This window comes from Mus caroli, chromosome 13 (genome assembly GCF_900094665.2).
Source record: "Mus caroli chromosome 13, CAROLI_EIJ_v1.1, whole genome shotgun sequence".
Lineage (NCBI taxonomy): Eukaryota > Metazoa > Chordata > Mammalia > Rodentia > Muridae > Mus > Mus caroli.
The window spans coordinates 87522373-87541758 of NC_034582.1; the positions used below are offsets into that span (position 1 = coordinate 87522373).

The 19386-nt window shown below is 43.6% G+C and overlaps 1 protein-coding gene across 1 annotated transcript in view; it reads left to right on the forward strand.

Moving 5' to 3' along the window:
- The window catches only part of Arsb (arylsulfatase B), a 165011-nt gene that overhangs the window by 68667 nt on the left and 76958 nt on the right, over positions 1-19386 (forward strand). The window contains exon 5 of the mRNA XM_021180617.2: positions 15011-15254. Within this exon, the coding sequence (XP_021036276.1) occupies positions 15011-15254 (244 nt within the window). The remainder of the gene's footprint in view (positions 1-15010; positions 15255-19386) is intronic.

Consider the following 19386-nt stretch of genomic DNA (forward strand, 5'->3'; position numbering starts at 1 on the left):
TAAAGAAAGTCGGAGATACACCTACTCAACAAACTATAAGAAAACAATGCCCAAATCATAAACTGCTGAAAACCAATGAGGAAAAATGTCTTAAAAATAGCAATACTATAAAAAAAAAAAAAAAAAAAAAAAGTAAGCCCGGAGTTTTCCATTGTGTAGCTGCTCATTTGGAGCTGCACAGCATCGTGAAAGCCTGGATTTGGTCCCCAGCACCACTCCAGCAGCTGTGATGGTGCCCGCCCGCAGTGCCAGGACTTGGGTGGAGGAGGAGGGTCCGGTGGGTCATCCTCCACCACATACTTTGGGGTCAAACTAAGAAACATGAAACCTTGTTTCAAAAGATTTTTTTTTTTAATTTAAAATGTACACTTTGTGCTTGTAGCATCATTTTCATTCAGTGCTTAGAGTTGAGCCCAGGGCCTCAGACATACCTGGTAAATGCCCTACCACTGAGCTATATGCTAAGTCCAACTTCATTGATAACAGACAAAGAACTATAACTAACTAGGGGCTTCCCACACTGTATAAGGAATGAGTACCACACACACCAGTGTGGAGGGATTCCTAACACATTGTGCAGAGGAAAGAAAGCCAGACGAAGATTATACTTTGTGCTTTTAAATTTTTATTTATTTATTTATTTATTGGCAGTTTATTATATTATTATAGTGCTATGAAGTACAAAACCAAAAAATTGTTTGTTTATTTATTGTTTTTCTTTTTAAAAAAAGATTTATTTATCATATATGTGTGAGTACACTGTCACTGTCTTCAGATACACCAGAAGTGGGCATCAGATCCCATTACAGATGGTTGTGAGCCACCATGTGGTTGCTGGGACTTGAACTCAGGACCTCTGAAAGAGCAGTTGATGCTCTTAACCACTGAGCCATCTCTCTAGTCCCTGTTTATTGTTTTTTGAGACAGGGTTTCTCTGTGTAACAGCCCAAGCTGTCCTGGAACTCTCTCTGTAGACCAGGCTGGCCTCGAACTCACAGAGATCCACCTACCTCAGCCTCCTGAGTGCTGGGATCAAAGGTGCATGCCACCACACCTGTGATTTTATTTTTAATGAAACATTCTCACAGGAGCAAAACTTTAGAGATGGAGAGATAACCATGGAACGAGGGACAGGGGTTGAACGTATAACTTGAATACAGAAATGTCGCATAGGAGTCCTCCTGGGGTGCCCCATTTCTTGAGTATGATTGTTGTTTCATGGTTGTCAAAAGTCATAGAAATGCATATAGAACAATTGGATTTTTATCATCTGTAATATTAAAAACAAAACAATAAAAGCAACCACCACCACACCATCTCGTGTCTGAGAGGGTTAATGTATTTCCACGGCCATGTGAAATACAGGAAAGATTTGTGTAATCCCTTATCTATTTTGAAGTCATTTTCCACTTGATTCATATTTAAACTTTCAGGAAGCCAAAAATGGAATAAACAATGAGGTCGTCTCTCTGGCTACATGCAGAAAGCTTTCCAAAACTGAATCCTGTGTTTCTCATGCCTGATGCATGTTTTATCGGGATCAACTTGCCCTCAAAAGACTCCACTGAGAAACGGGGTTTCAAAGTAAGGTCACTAAAGCTAAGAGAGACTCACTGGCTCCAGGACATAGCTGCCGGTCTGTGCACACGTATGTGCACGTGTGCTTTATTTATAAGAAGCCAAGTCAATATGTGACAGACCAGTGAAAGCATGACAAACTGGCTGTGTCCCAAAACCTAGGGGTTTTCATAGTTAGGATAGTGTTTGAAATACCTGTCCAGAGGTGTCCACCCTGTGCCTCAAGACTCATCCTTGACATCCCTGAACCAGGCAAGGCAGAGTGGCGAGCATGGATGGTTTCTGTGATGCAGGCTGTGTGCATTCCTGTGACACCAGGAAGAGCTTTGCTACTTGTGAAACGCCTCGTCTAGGCTAGCACATTCGGGATGGATGCTCCATCGCAATGGTGCCCAGCAGCCAACCGGGACTGCACTCTTTCCTTTTGAAGTCACATCACCTGCTTCCTCTTAACCCTGTGATGGGTCTTACTGATTCTTTAGGCAAGCATAGTGTCCCAAAAACTTAGCTTAAGAGACCTTTGATCTATCCTGATGCACAAATTATTTTATGTTTTTCTGTAAGAGTTTCATGGGGTTTGTTTTACTTTTAAGTCTTTAATCTGTCTTTCCTTTTTATTTTGTTTATGGGCTGGATAGTTTTATGTCAACTTGACACAAGCTAAGGTCATTTGGAAAGAGGGAACCTCAATTGAGAAAGCGCCCCTATCAGACTGGCCTGTAGGGCATTTTTTTGATTAATGATTGATGTAGGAAGCCCAGCCCACTGGAAACAGTGCCAGTCTTGGGTACTCGGTCCTCTCCTGTATAAGAAGCAGGCTGAGTAAGATGGAGGGGAGTGAGCCAGCAAGCAGCTCCCCTTCATAGTTCTGTTTCTTTTCCTGCTCTAGGTTTCTGCCTTCAATTCCTGTCTTGCTTTCCCTCAGTAATTGAAGTATAAGCCAAATAACCTCTGCTCCCTCGATGCTTTTCATTAGTGTTGTTAAAGATTTGTTTCTAGTTGATGTGTATAAATGTTTGCCTGTATGTATGTGTGTATGTGTAGCACACACACACTGCACCAGGCTAGAAGGGGCATTGGAGCCCCAGGAACTGTAGGCCCAGACAGTTGTGAGCCAGCATGTTGGTGAGAAAACCAGGCCCTCTGAGAGAGCAGGGAGTGTCCTCCTGACCACAGAGCCATCCATCTCTCCAGCCCTTCACTCTGTGTATCCCAGCAACTGAAACCAAACTAGGACACCACACAATTGCTAACTGAGGTATAATTCACATACCACAACATTTAAAAAGCATGCAGGGTTTTTTTTTTGTATGTTTGCTTTGGTTTTTTGGATTTTTGTTGTTGTTTTTTACTAGTTTGTAGTATTTTCACAAAGTTGTGCATTTGCTGTCATCATCCAGTTCTAGTACATGTTTGTCAGCTCTGACAGAAATCCTGCACCCATTATCAGTTGCTCCCATTCCTGTCCCTCCCAATCCTGCAGCCACTGTCTATGGTTTCTGTATAGATTTTCCTGCTTCGGGCATGTCATATAAATAAAACCATGTGGTATTTGGTCGTTTATGTCTCACTTTCACTTAGTGTAATGTTTTACCGTGTTGTAGCATGAATCTGTATTTTATTGTATTCTGTGGTGACATAAAAGTAACTAGTTTATCTGGAACCTTTCTGAAGAGCCACCTACATGTTTTCCCAGGGAGCCATGGTGATGTACGGGGAGTGTTGCGTCCCCAGCAGCAGCATGACTGGTTGTCACGGCTCCACATTGACACTGTCAGGTTTTTAGTACAGCTGTACTCTGTGGTACAAACGTGGCATCCCTGGGGTTTTGGTTTGTGCCTACCTAGTGACCAGTGATGCTGGGTATCTTGTATGTGTTCATTGGCAATCTATAAGCCTTCTTTGGAGTGATGTCTCTTGGCACCTTTTGCTCCTGTTTTAATTGACTTCTTTGTCTCTTTGTTGTTAAATTGTAACATAACTGGCTTTAGTTTTTTTAGTATATGTCATGAGGTCAGAATTGATCAAGGTTTGTTTTGATTTTGTCCTGGAGTTTGGTTTTTTTTACTCAACATAGTCTAGCATTCTTTGTTGCAAAAACTGTTTCCCTCTGTCAAGCTTAATACGTTTGTTAAAATTCAAATGCTCTTACACCACAGAGTAGCCACAGATTTCCTTGTTCAGATTTAGAAATGTAATACATAACTTCCTTTCTCCTCACCAGTGAAGCCAGGATGGCCTGGGTTCCCGTTCTGCTGTGTGTGTGTGTGTGTGTGTGTGTGTGTGTGTGTGTGTGTATGTGTGTGTAGAGGTGGGTGGATATCTCATATGATGTTTTGCATATCCCTTCCCAAATTGAATTGTACGGTGTCTATATTTGAGAGACAGGGATTTAGAAGTGATGCGGCTAGGGATGGATTAAGGCCGTTACTGCAGGAGTAGCTTTGTTGTAAAATCTCTCCCATCCATCTCTTCAGTCCTCCTGTTTTCTGCCATGGGTTTATGCAGCTCTGAGAGAGTCCTTCACTGAACCCATGGGCCTGGATTTTGAAGCCCCCAAAACTCTAAGCTGATGCCTTTATAAGTCATTTAGCCAGTGATAATCTATGTTAACAACAACAACAACAGTCAGTGCAGGCCATCTCAGTGGATTTATGGCTCCTTTCCTGGAGCCGGGGCAGGAGGTGGGAGTGTCTGCTCCACAGCTCTTGCTCAGTGGCAACATTCCTGTTCCCAGCAGATCTACCATTTCACCCATCAAGACCATCCTGGGTCCTCCCTGTTGCAGAGACTCTTTGTACCACCTGCACATCATTTGTGTGCTTCTCAACAACAGATAGAACAATCATGAGCGGACCTGAGCTCCCCCGATGCTCTAGTGTGGCCTACTACCTGAAAATACAGAGGCTTGCTGTTGCCTCCTCTGCCCCCACCCCCCAGTTTCCTCTCAGGCATGAGATAGCCCTTATGAACATCATTCCATATTGGGGTGGAATTTCCAGAGCTTGGGGGACTCAAGGATCTTCTTAGGGATGCAGCTGCATTCCCTCACTTTTCTGCTGTCCTCTTTCCTTCTCTAAGTAGCTCTGAATGACTGTCCCAGTCAGATGTCAGTTTCAGTTTTCTGCTGACGCTGTCCCCAAAGGGTAAGCATTGACTGCCCTGATTGCTTCCTGGGTTAGGGTGACAAGAATGACAAGGAATGAGAAGAACCTTGCTATCTGGAAACATCATTGCAGAAGAGATAAAAGGCAATCTGTTTGGTTTATGGGTAGCTCTTTTTCGATATTTAAGTCTAACATCACTTTACTCCAGTATGGATTTCATATGCATATGCAGACGATTCCAGAAGAGACGTCTGTGAAGATTTATCTTATATCGATATAGATTGAAACAATGATGTGAATATGGAATATGAAATGCTTTTCCTTATGTCTAAACTATCCTTAACTGTGCCCTGAGCCTCTCACTAGCTAGTGATGGAGGATATTCATTCTAACAGTTTATTCTAATATGTTTCATATAGTAAGTAGCTCCTTACTATACAGGAAAGGCGATCACTTGATGTTAGAAAAGCAGGCATAGTGCACAGCTTATCTTTAACACTCAGGTCTTACTTCATCCATTCTTCAGTGAGAGAGTGGCCTGCTTTCTGGAGACTGGACGCCACCCATATCAGTAGAATTGAGTGTGAGACCCTGCGCTCATCTCTGATAGGCTGGACTCTGTGAGCCTGTTGTGACTACGCAGCAACATTTGTTTTGCTTTAGCAGATTGTTTGGTCTTGCTTTCGTCCTGGTTCATGGACGTTCACATGCCTCTACTTCCTGCCTTGTTAACCCACTCTGCCTTTGCTGGGCACAGAGTCCAGCCCAATTCTCACCTCTTTTTTTTTTTTTCCCTCCAGTCATCCTCACTAAAGTGACTCGTGTGCTTACTTGGGATTTCCTCCATCACCAAATCTTACCGTCACTCCTGCTGTGCTGGCCCAAGGGCTGCCTCTGGCCACATGAAAGTCTAGTATTCTGGGGACTCAGAGAGTTTTCTTTTCCTTTGGCCTTGGAGCAAGGGTCATCTGCACATCTAAAGGCAATCTTTTTCTTGCACGCAGCATCTCAAAATTTTAATCAGACTGCTTCATGTTTGGGCTTATGGAGTTATTTTTGTCTACCATTGAGTGTTTCCTCCTCTGTTCTTAGGACAGAAGCGCTGGCCAGTTCTTATAATGTTTGTCTGTCTGTCCTGATCCTGGACAGCAACCACCAGTGGGATCCTTTGGCGTCTGGCAAAGCTTCAGAGAAGTGCTCCGGGGAGATGGAACTGCCCGGGAAGTGGAGCTGCCGGGCCCTCAGTTCAGGTCTCACTGACTTTTCTAAGTAACTCTAAAGAGAGTCAGTAAGATGCTGATATTAAGAGTGCTAGATAACAGCAACTCTGCAGGTTTTGACACATGTAACTTATATTGCACATTTGGAAATACAAAAGCAAAATAGCTGATGCTTACCTAAACAGAATAAATATTCTAGCTTTCTCTGATTTAGCAATCTCTGAGACTCACTGGCCTCTCCATTTTCCCTACCACATATGTAGTAATACGTCTATTATTTTGAATCACAAGTCTCTTTTCTGTCTGTTCATAGGATTTTCAGTTTCTTGCTGCTGTCCTGAGCTTGCCAAACCTTCAAGTGCTTCTGCAGTAATTAGCTTATTGTTTCTCAGTTTGGTATTACTGAAAGATTAAGCAGCAGACTCGTGGAGAATTACCTGACCATCAAGAATGGTTTTTAGGTTTGGGAGAGGAGTTAAATCATTGGTCAGTAAACACTAATACTCCCGAGGGGCCCCCAAATGTAGTTTGCCTGCAAGTTTGTAAAAAGGATTAAAAATATTTTTAAAAATAAAGAATTTAAAGTTGAGTATTTTCTGTAAGATCAAACTATAAGAAAGAGAGAAGATTTTACAGGTTTTATTTTTGTTTTTGTTTTCTCTAGAATACATACTTGGTCCTTCTGCTTAGTATAATAGCCGCTTGGTCCTTCTCAACTGCTTCTCAGAGGACCTGGAGAACAAATATTAAGCGTAAAATTGTTATTAAGCATAGCATCATTATGCTTCCCGAGAGCAGGCAGCCTGCCTCCCTTTGTGCTGATCTTACAACTTCATCTGAGGAGCTCCCAAATCTGTGGATACCAAGCTTTAAATTACGAAAAAGTTATCTGCGCCCAGAGTGTTGTAAAGTAGAACACTTTTCTGGTTCCCAGTCCCCTCATGACTTTCAGAGAGCAAGTGTTTTCAGTCTTTCAACAGAGTTTTGTGTCTTTTTGCCCTTAGTACATTTCAAAGAAGAGATAAGAATCTCAGCGGTCTCTCATTATTCCAAGCAATGACATCCCTACCGTCAGAATGAGGAAGTTGCTCTATTTCCACACTTACAATCCTTCTTGTGAATCCCACAGCCCTGGTTTGGCCTTTCCTCACATCCATCTTTCTTTATCTCAGCTCTCTGTGGCCAAGTCAGTTATTTGGTGAATGGCTGCCAAATCACTCACCTTCCCAGCATCCTTTTGGAGCCACTCAGCAGGATCCTCCCTTGCTGGTTGCTGTCAGGATGGAGGCTAAGGCGGGTGTGCAGGGAGGCCAGCGTCTCGGCACTTATCTTCCAGAGTAAAGAAACCACCACAAACCCCTAGAGAGACTCAGATGAACATCTGGATAAATATTCAGTTTCTGATGCTTCATTTGAATCTCAGGCCGTCATTACTAAATCACATTGAACTTCATTTAAACCCATGCAAATAGAAAAAATTCCTGAGTTTCCCCCAATAACAATAAAACCCACCATAATTCAGTCCACTCTTCCGCTTTCAAAAACTTGCTGGCAGTGTAGCATGTGATCTAGCAGGGCTCTAAGCATGGTGCCTGGGAATATAGCTCCAACATCTGGGTTTACCCGGGCCTTAATGCCTGGGTAGTGCCTCCGTGCCAGACATCAAGTTAAGGTGGATTTTGTTATCTTTGCTTCCCAGGCTCAGGGACGGAATATCCTGACCAGATTCACAGCCCTTGCCTTGAGAGTGTTTCAGTGAAATTAACGAAGTGGGAGTGAAAACAGGTGATCACAGCCACAAAATGGCTAGGTAGATCCTGTTCACACCTAGCCATCATTCGGCTCCTGATTTCTTATGAATATAAGTCAGAGGAGGGCTGAGGGCAGGGTTCAGTGACAGAGCATTTCCCTCACACATAGAAGACAATCAGTTCCACCCCACCCCCCACCCCACATACAAAAAAAAAGGAAAAGGAAGAAAGATAGATAATTAGTCTTTGACTAAAAAGATCTTGATCTTATGTCAAGAACCCATATAATTGAAAAAGGCCCTTGTACTGCCTGCTCCTTGTGTCTGAGCTCTCTACTTTGTAATGGCCATGTGACTGCCCTTCTGGTTTCAGGTTTTGTTTTGTTTTGTTTTTTAAGATTTATTTGGGGGCTGTCAGAGCCATGAAGCTGGGGTTACAGGCAGTTGTGAGCTGCCTTACAAGGATACAGAAAACCAAACCTGGGTCTCCTGCAGAAGTAGCCAGTGCTGTTGATCACCCAGCCATCTCTCCAACAGTCTGATTTCATCTCTTTTGACAGGTCAGGTTACTGCTTACAAAGGAAGAAGGGATCTTATCTCTTTGTCTTATTTATACCATGAGAGGAGGAATGTGTATGTCTCATACACAGGCTGCCATGTTCTAATCTAGGGGCCCTGGCACATGGCAGAACTGAAAATGGGTTTGCTAAGCTGCGATCTGGAGAGCCTCTTCCAGGCCAGTGTTTTCCAAAGTGCTCTTCTGCAGCCCCCGTGACCCTCAGCATGACTGAGCAGGTACCCCGGGGGACAAGCTATTCTTGTATTTGCAGGTTTGATACTTGCTCAAACCCTCACTGGGGCCCGATACCTCACTTGATAGTCATCTGTCTATTAGAGTGGCATCCTCTTTCTATAAAGTCAAGGTCAGGCAATGGCTGGGCAGGGCCTTAGAGAGCCGTGTAGTGTCCAGCGTCAATTCTCAGCGTCTTCACTTGCTGTTTGGAGTTGGTAGCCTTTTCTTCATGTATTTGTTTTTTTGTTTTTTTGTGTGTGTGTGTGAGCAGGTCCTCTGTGAGGTCTTGCAAACACAAACAACAAACTTCATTCTTAGCCCTGAAGAAAGAGGCATAAGGAGGACAAAGCCACAAAGAGCCAATAAAGATAAGAAGTGATGGAGAAAAGGGTGTGGCCTGGGAGAGGATTGGGGTACTAAGTACCAGGTTCACAAAAGGTCTGACGTTTAGGCCTTAAGGTTGGAGAGCAGCAGAAATGAAGGAGGATGTGTTTATGTGAGGAAACCGGTTTATGCGAGTTAGCCTGAAAGGTCATGGTGTATTCTAACAGTGGAAGAACTTAGTTGTGCGTGACTGAAGCGTAAGCACTCATAGGCTTGGGTGCCCACAGAGCAGGCTAAGACCATGCGTGTAAAGGATTCTTTCTGTCAGCAGGGTTGAAGTCTCAGCTTTCCTGTGATGGGTAGTCAACTGGGTCTTTAAACATCCATGAGGCCTGATGAGTATGGATCTTTAAAAAAACCACCCCTGGTGGCAACTGGATGAAACCTGCTTAGCCCAGGAGCCCAAGAGGGGGACAAGCTTACCCCAGGTGGCAAGTCCGTGTCCAGCCCAGGCAGAGGTGCTTGAACGTGGCCAGACAAATGTGCATTTGAGCATCCGGCTTGATGGCTATGTTCTCAGACTATCTTAGCACAAGGATATTGAATTTCTCTAGACCTTTAGATAACACTAAGACAAAGATTAATTCTCTATTTTGCATTTAGTAATGTAGAAAATGAATCCAAAAGAGTCGGCTATCAACCAGCAGGTACAGCTCTGGGACAAAGAGCCTCCCCACCCCACCTCCCTTTGCAGAATGGTGTTTCTCTACATTTACCCACCACACCCCCAAGGTTGCCCCTTGTAGAGAAGCCTGGTGAGAGGTTGAGGAAGGGCACTTTGCTTTTTGGATCAGCGGGAGGAGGAGGCCTTGGGGAAGCCTGGGCTACACAGCAAAGCCACTGGACTGTCTGGGGGAGGGAAGTCCTAAGAATCAATGTTGTCATGGTTCCATTTTAATTTTTATCAGCTGGATACAGATGAGGTGTCAGTTTCATAGACTTGATGTTTTTGCTCAGATCTTTGGCTAACTGATGCTTTTCCATGATTTCTGACAGTTATTTTTATTCGATAATGAATAATAAAGTGAGATTTACAGTCTACATCTGACAGCATTTGTTTTATTTTGACAGTTCTTTTCTAGACAGCAAAGGTTTTATAATTAGGTTTTGTGTCTGCCAAAATGTTGCTGAAAGGAAAAAAAAAAGACCATTTCTCTGGAAAAAGAAAGTTTCATAGTTTCCAGCCTGCAAAGCTAGAACCATCTTATTTTGATTTGGAAGCTTTTGCAAAAGTCAGTCAGGAAATTAAACCAAATTTTCTTTTGAAAATGAATTCTTATCAGGAGAAAATTAACCCTGGCTATGTAGAGACTTAGGAGGGAGAATTAGAAGGGGTATGCTTGAAGTATAGTATGTCAATAGTCCTTGTAAAAATCTTCATCCGCATGGATATAGGAAACTCCCTTTTCTACTGGTTTATGAGAGCACATGCATTCTTGCAGTGTAGAGGTGCCACCCCCAGGGGGCGCTGAAGCCTACACCACTCCCCGCCCCCACCCCCACATCTGGAAGAATCAGGTGGAAATCACAGGTGTGGCAATTGACAATTCTTTCTGCTTAGAGCACTCTTGAAAAGCTGACAGAGGAAGCCATGTTGCTGACCGGAGCTAGGGAGGCTTATCCTTGCTAATGGCAGAAACAGGATGGTGCGATAATCACAGAAACAGTCCTCCTCACTGCCTTGGCCCCTGGCCGACTGATGTGAGTTCCTGCAGTAGCGGCAGTGGCCGGATTGGATTTACAATGTTTTCCTCTGACTCACTCCTTCAGACTACATACGATCAGATTCCAGACACAGCCGCCCTTGTCCCCACCACCTCTGATCTCCACCGCTACCACTATCCAGTATTTTCTATTGAGCACAAGTATGTGGGACCGATAGACACATAGTAACTAGTATTTCAAAGAACTGTGTCTGCTTTAAAAAGAGACAACCGCCTTGTCTGTGGTACTGTGGCACTTCTGTTTACAGCGTGTAGACAGCGGTGCAAAACAGGATCTGTGCTGCCCCAGCCATTCGTGGCACCAGGTTATAAGTATTCCCTTCTTGAGCATTTTTTAAAAATAGTTTATTTTTTGAGCTTATAGTATAAGTACATCATTTCTTCCCCCCCCTCTTTCCTCACTCCAAACTCTTCCTTATACCCCTCCTTGCTCTCCCAAATTCATGACCTCTTTCTTCATTATGTTTTATGCATATATGTATAAACATATATACTCCTAAATATATAAATACACTTCCAGTCTGTATAGTGTTGTTTGTATGTATGTTTTTGAGGATGATCACTTAGGGTTTGATAGCCAGCTGGGGTCCTCTTCACTGAAGAAGTCTATTTCTCCCACTCTCAGTACTCCTCGGCTTCCAGTGTATTGTTGAGCACATGTGGGGTTCCTTCTTTGAAGTGTTGATGTATTGGCTATAGAGTCTGACACTCTGTCAGTATTGAAGGTGATTTGGAATGTGTGTTTTATAACTTGCATGAGTGATTGAACCTTGAGTTTGGGGTTGGGAGAAAATGCAATATGGGATGCATAGAGGTGGGTAAGGGGTTCAGAGCCCTGACAGCTTTTATAGAGGACTGGGGCTTGGTTTCAGGAATTCACATAGCACCTGACTACTGCTTATAACTCCAGCTCCTGGAGATCCAATGCTACCTTCTGATCTCTGCAGGCACCTGCACACATGTGCACATAAACAGAAGAACACACACATAAATATTGAAAGAAATCAATGGAGTTTAAAGAAAAAGACATATACACCTTTGATATCAAATTATAAGATCCATTGTTACCAGGCACATGCTGAAGAGATCTTACCTTCATCTAGCCTAACCCAAGACCCCTCTACACTCTTCTCTGTGAAGCAAAGAAAGGAGCATGTGTCAGAGACTGCATGAGAAGCCTCTGTGACAGTGGATCCTAAACATCTTTTCTAATAGCAATAAATGAGGCCCCTGGAAGTGACACTCATCCCTCTGTCTCATGGGAGGAGTGCATTAGCTCTGCTAGGCTGATGTTGCTTATGGCTTATGGCTTGCTTAGGGAAATGAAGCTCTTTTAAAAGCCCACACTACACTAGGAATGTCAGGCCCTGGCACTATAAGGCAGAGATTGGAGCTCAGAAGTCCTTACTAGATGCCTAGCTTTTCCATTCTCAACTATTTCCTCCTCCTCCTCCTCCTCTTCCTCCTCCTCCTCTTTCTCCTCTTTCTCCTCTTCTCCAAGTCACAAGATCATTATAATCTAGACTTTTGAAAATAGCTGTGGATATGATAATAGTCACAACTATTTATTGAACACTCAGGAATTAGGAGCCTTGACAAAAGTAATCCTAAATGGTATAATGCTGTGGGAAATAAAATAAAAAATAAAAAACCCAACAAGCTCCTGCTCTTGTTCCAGGCACCTCTCTACCTCGATGGTCTGGCTGGCCATGCACTGGTGGGCAATGGCTGACCTGTTTTTACCTCTGACTCAGAGCTCCAAAATCTCTCCACCCAGCTCTCTAGGTTCCCACAGGTGGGTGGTTACCACACCAGCCCCATGCTTCAAAGCCCTGTGACCTTTGTGTTGCACCTCAAGCAAACCCACACTTTGCCACTGTCCCTTTCTCTCTTGAACCCAGACGAGCCTCTGCATGAAGGAAAATGGAACACAAACTTAGTTCAGAAACAACAGTAACTCAATCGCTGGGCGCAACAACTAAAATCCTAACTTGTAAGCCTTATTAAATCTAAATCAGGTGGCAAATCCCAATGGATCCACCTTTGAAACTGGAAGACACTCATAATTACATCTTGTCCTCATGCTATCCCTGTCCAAAAAGGACCTAACTCTCTCCTGCTTCCTCTTTTCCTCTATCCAACCTAAAAGTCCCTCCTGTTCGCCCAGTGATTGGCTCCTGTATTCATTAGGTGATTGGTTCGTTCATAAGAATAGCACCAGGCCCATCCACAAAAGTATAATTTCATTCTAACTTTAAAACAGGAGGAAGGAATTATAGTCTTCACAAGGAAGATGGAGAAACTGAGGTAGCATGCTGTCCCGGGTCACCCAGTAGTGAGTAGCTGCCCTTAGCTGTCAGTTATGTCTCTGTCTAATCTTAGGCTTTGGAATCTTGTGAAACCCAAATGGTACCTGATGTTGAGTTAATACTTAAACGTTTTGAGTTATTGTTTTCCATAGACACCCTGTGCTGTATTATAGAGTCCTCTGTATTCAATGCTTAGGGCTCTGTTTCAGTCCACTATGTCCACCATGGTCTGAAAATAGTAAGTGGAAACTTAGAAAATAAATAGCTTCCAAGTTTTAAACTGCACTTCCTTCTGCATGGAGACTTGTAGTGAAATGCAGTCTTCTGTCCTACTGGTATGTGGAATGTTCCTTCATGCACATATAGTGTGGTAACCAAGTGCACAGAGCAACCACAGGCACAAAGCTTTGAGATTGGCTCTTTCTGTATCATCTAGGCTGCTCTCAAATGCCCGGACTGAGAAACATCTTCCTTCCTCCGCTAGGACACAGCCTTTGTCACTGAACACTTTTAAAATAACTTTTACAACAGTATATTATAATTGTTCTATTTCATTGTTATTGTTGATAGTGACTGTGCCTAACTTAGAAACCATACTTTATGCGGCAGGAGAGATGGGTCAACAGTTAAGAACACTGGCTACTCTTCCAGAGAAACTGGGTTCAGTTCCCAGTCCTCACATGGTGGCTCACAGGCATGCACATGTTGCACAGACATACATGCAGATGAAACACCCATACATATAAAAATAAAAAATAAAAATTAAAGGAAAATAAATTGGTCTTTATTATAGGTGTATGTATAGGAAAAAACAGAGTGTGGTTCCCCGGGTTTCAGGTAGAATTTGTAGAATCATATTTCTTTCCAAAGTACCCAGGTGCTAAGGTAACTTCATACAAATACTTAGATATGCAAATATATGCAAAAATTTTATGTGCATGCATATTATACTTAAGCATTACTTTTCAAAACCACTATTGTTCAAGTGAATCATAAGAGGGTAGTAGGACTAACTTGCTCCATAGAACATTCCACACAGAACTCTCTTGTCCTTTTCAAGTGCATTCTGGACACTCTTAGGCAAAGTCCTTGAAACCCTGATTACCATTTGAAAAGATGGGGAGGCAAGACAGGGTCATGAGTAATCAAGGAGTTAACATCCAGAAAGATACTTCAGCCTTTAAGCATGTGTGCTGCTTGCTGGGGGAGGGGCATGCTGGAGAGATGGCTCAAATGTTGAGAGTCTTGAATGCTCCTCCTGAGGACCTGGGTTCCATTCCCAGCACCCACATGGCAGCTCGCAACTGTCTGCAACTCCAGTTCTAAGGAGTCTAACACCCTCACACTGACATACAGGCAAAACGTCAATGCACATAAAATAAAAATGAATAAATTATCTCTTTTCAAAAAGAGCTTGTATTGCTCTTGCCGAAGACCTAGTTACCTTTACACAAATGGTGGCTCACAACCCCCTGCAACCCCAGGTCTGGAACTTCTAACCTCCACAGGTGCCTACATTCATATGTCCATACACACATACAGACACACGCTCACATATAACTCAAGATGTTTTAAAGAGAGCAATAGCATTGTCTCCCCCCCCACCCCCCAATTAGCAGACAGAGCCTCAGAGATAAGGAGTTTCTATGAAAGCAGAGAGCATTGAAATGAGATTGTGGTTTTGGTTTTTTTTGTTTTTGTTTTTGGTTTTTGGTTTTTTTTTTTTTTTTTTTTTTTTTTTTTTGGTAGCCATGAGCTCTTTTAAAGAGGTTGACACATAGGGTATTTTTTTAAAATGAAAATTGAGGAAGCTTGCTGAGTTATTTTGAAGCAATAACCCTTGACCTCAGAGATGAGAAGTAGGAACAGTACTAGGCCAAGATTGACAGTTATTGGATAGATGTCCTGGCAGGATTATTCTTGAATAAGGTAACATGCCCTCTTCCACCCCTGCCCCCTCAAGATCATGGTTCTGTAAAGTCCTCTGAGCTTGTTCTCATCAAACGGCATATGTGCATGAGAGCCCCCTCTTTTCATAACCTACCTTAGCTTCACCCATTATATTCTTGTCTGTGATGGTGTGACACAAGTGACGCCCTTTTGATAACTTTCATGCACTCATGCCAAGACTTGCCTGTGTTTCAGATAACGGTGGGCAGACAAGGTCTGGAGGCAACAACTGGCCACTCCGAGGAAGGAAGGGGACCCTGTGGGAAGGGGGCATCCGAGGAGCAGGCTTCGTGGCAAGCCCCTTGCTGAAACAGAAAGGCGTGAAGAGCCGGGAACTCATGCACATCTCCGATTGGCTCCCCACACTCGTAGATCTGGCTGGGGGAAGCACTAATGGAACAAAACCTCTGGATGGCTTCAACATGTGGAAGACAATCAGGTATATGCATGTCTTGCCCCATGCATGGCCAGGACAGAAACGCCAGCCTGTGGTGTCGGGTCAGGGAGGAAAGTATTAAACCAGGAAATATATACAGAAGCGAGATGACTTTGGGGACTTGGGGTAGAGCCAAGTGTGAAGGCAGTAAACAGTCACCCCTGAGCATGAGGGACACCATACAGGAGCAGGGCCTGGTCTCAGCTGTAGAGATGGTCCTGCTCCTGGTTCACTCGCACAGTGTGGAAATTCGACCTGCAAGGAAGGAAGGTGAGTGCCCGGAGGCTGGAAGATACCTGCTTCATTGGAGTACGGGGAGGAAATTTGAATCTAGCATCTTTATCTAAATTATGTTAGCATATGTTTTATAACATATATTTTAGCATAAGTTTTATGACATATAATGTCTGTGGTTCGGTACCTAGGTCCAGTTTACACATAAAATCTCATGTACTGGAAGCAAATGACTATTGCTGTGCCTTTCAGCCTCTTTGGTGTGCTGAGCTCGGTTTGGGGTGTCTGGTTGGAAGTCCTCCTTGTGGTCCTCCTTGTGCATCTTCCACATTTTTCTCAGTTCAAAATAATGGAGTTTTGGGGTTTCTATACATAGGAAATCCACACTAGAGGACTTAGACGTAAGGAGCCAGGATGTACATGGTTCACAAAAAGGTTGAGTGTATGTGTGCTTTGTGTCTGGGGTGGATTTAAGGCTCCAGTATTAGCAATCTGAGAAGATGGGTAAGGAGCATAGATGGTCTTGTACTATGAATTTTTTACAACTTTTTATAAATTTGAAATTATTTCCAAATAAAGTGTTTTTTTGTTTTGTTTTATTTTTTAAATAGAAAGGTCTGGCAGTATTTGGCCTGACTTTCCACAAGACTAGCCAGCGAATGGAATCAGATAGTAGCAGTCTTTTTTAGCTGAGTGTTGACCTTCCAAGTTACCTTTTTTCAATGCCCCTGGCTGCCTTGCCTCTGGCCTGCTGCACTCACCAGTGAAACCCACCACGTCCCTAGCCATGTTACCCGTGTTCACAGAGTTGTGGTACCAACACTTCACATGCTCTAAATGAGCCAATCCCCAACTGCTGGCCATGTTGCTTCTTTTCTTTTTAGTATTCTCTTTTTAAAAAAATCATTTTAATGTTTAAAAAATAGGGAGATGCTGGGTATCTCCCTAGGTAAAGGTGCCACAAGCCTGACAGCCTGGGCTTGATCCACAAGACCCATGTGGTAAAAGAGGAGAGAGAGAGACAGCTGACATGTATGTGCAGGCGGAAAGTGGCCCCAGGAAGGCTGCCCAGCAGGGAGTTAGTCAGTGTTAACTCAGGAATCTTGGAGGGGAATGTGTGTTAGCCACATGGAGTTAGGGAGTCCTCCAGCCATGGAGCTACTTAGGGCTTCTTAAGAATAAGTCTCTCTCTGTGTCTCTCTGTGTCTCTCTGTGTCTCTGTCTCTCTCTGTCTCTGTCTCTCTCTCTGTCTCTCTCTCTCTCTCTCTCTCTCTCTCTGTGTGTGTGTCTTTTATTCAGGAATCCAAAACATCTGGCAGGTGGTGAGCGCACCACACCCCCTTGCCGGGGAGTTTAGAGTGGATTAACAATTATTGCTTCAACTTCTTATTCAATATCTTTATTAACAGATGTTTGAAAAAAGCAGGCTTTAAAAAAAGTTCTAAATTTTCATTATAAATTAAAAATTAATTTCATTTTTTAAAATCTCAATTTGGTCATTTCTAAAACAATATACAAAAGTATATTGAGAAAGACAAGGCCTTGTTGTATTATGTCCAAAAAGAAAAATCTCTAAGTAAAGCCAACGATAATGAAAAAGCCCCACAATACACACACAAGCCAGGCAATCCTGGTTCTCTGCCAACAGGCAGAGAGCAAGTCTGCCACTGCAGCCGGTTCATTCCTCATTTCAGGGTTACACATTCTCTTCTCAGTAGATGATGGTAGAGATGATAAATTGCTCTCTTCTCTGTCCTGCTCTGTTCATCCTTGGGAGGGGACAAGCCCACAGCTGGTGGGACAGCTGTCTGTCACATTTGCACCAGGGATTGAAGCTGCAGGGAGCTGTGTTACTGACCTCAGGGTTCATCACCCTGGTTTTTCTTGATCTCTCTAGGCTGTCTAGAGAGGGAAGCGCTACAATATTATGATCTGTAATCTCCAGCCATCGCAGCATATCCTGTGACACTGGCTTGCCTGGCTGTAATCTCCAACGATTCAGCCTGCACAGGGAGGTTGCCACATGAGGTCTCTGTATGTAGTAAGTGGAGTCCTTCACCCGAGTTAGGGCCAGCATGTTAGTTCTAGACTTAGAGAGTGCCCTGTAAACCCCACCCCATTCCTTTTGTCATCTTTGGCAATGCTCATGGTATGGAGGACCATGGATGTGGATAACATAAAGCAGGTACCATCTGTTACCTTATAGAGAAACTCTACCCCTGCCTCTCTCTGCTGCCCCATCTCCCTTCTCACCCTCCACCCACCCTGCACACCCTTCCATCTCTTGCTTACACACACATGGGCCCATGTATGCATTCACACGCATTCAAATATGAACACACACACACACACTCTCTCTTGCATGCACGCACTTATGCTCGACACCACACACACATGCAAAAATAAGTAAAGAAAATATGAACAAGGTCTAAAGCTGCTTGGTTCTGATGTGCTCACACTGTGGCATGCTGGGAGCCCATTCAGTTTTTATTTTTGCCTTGTTTCATATTAGATATGTATACTAGTTCTGTGGTACATTTTGGTCATTCTGAGAAAATTCCTTTGTTTCTGATCCATGGGCTGTTATTTTTTGGTACAGTTCACATCATTGATGTTTATCTATATCACCATATTTTAGGTGATAAACCCATATTTCATTAAGATTACCTCAATCAGGAGTGACCTTTAAGAGTCTGGTTTCTATGTGCAGAGAAATTGGCACAATATGTGGTCACCATATAACTCCAAGTTGCCATCTTTCTTTAGCACTAGAATATTCTCTTGGTGATCAACTCCTTAGGTGCTCTGGGTCCTTTGGGGCTGTTACCAAAAGCTATGGCCAAGTATGGTGCATGATAAGCGGGCTTCCTCTTCTGCTGCTTTTTTCTAAAGTCGGATTAGTGTCTACAGTTTAATCAAACATTTCCAGGCTCGCTCTGTTGAAAATCTAGCAAATTCCTATTCCATAAGTGAAGAACGACTTTCAATCTTATCATTCTTGAAAAAAACAAAAAACAACAACAGCAAAAAGATCCCGCTTCTGCCCCTGGCTCCATGTAAGTTTTTCCGCATCAGTGGCAGGACGTCTTGCAGCCGGCAGGCAGCAGGTACAGAGAAAGTGGCCAGTCACACAGGAGTTGGATCTGCCTTCCCAACGCAGCACAAACAAGTGGCCAGCCAAGTGTCAGAGACACCTGATCTATGCCCAGAGGATGGAAGATTTTTTCCAGACGTGGAAAAATCATTTTTTTTAAGACGATGTTGTTTTTTTCAGCTCTCAGCAGAGGTGCATGAAGTGGGCATAACAGTAATGGATGGAAGTCAGCAATGGCCAGTGCAGCAGAAGCCCCCATCCATGTGTAGACATCAATTCTTCTTTATCTTGCTTCAAATGTTAAACTTCAAAGAGAAGGATCAAGAACCCTAGGGTTGTCCTACATTGTTTTCTATTGCTGTGATATAACATGGTGACCAAAGAGCCTCGGGGAGAAAAGGGTTTATTTGGTTTCTACTCCCAGATCACAGTCATCACAGAGGGAATGCAGGGCAGGAGTGTGAAGCTGAAACCATGCCTGCTGCTTACCAGGTGCTCTGTGGATCATGCTTTGCAAGTTTTCATTACAGCCCAGCACCACCACCACCTTCGGGATAGTGCTGCCCACAGTGGGCCTGGCTCTTCTGCATCAGTTCTTAATGGAGACAATTATTGCGGGAAATGTTTAAAAAATGAACTGGCACGTTCCCTTGCTAGTGCTGGCAACTGGCAGGCCACAGAGGCTCCCTCTGGGTGATCTCACTCGGAGGAGGCCCCTGTGATGGTTTGTATATCCTTGGACCAGGGAGTGGCACCATCTGAAGGTGTGGCCTTGTTGGAATAGGTGTGACCTGGTTGGAATGGGTG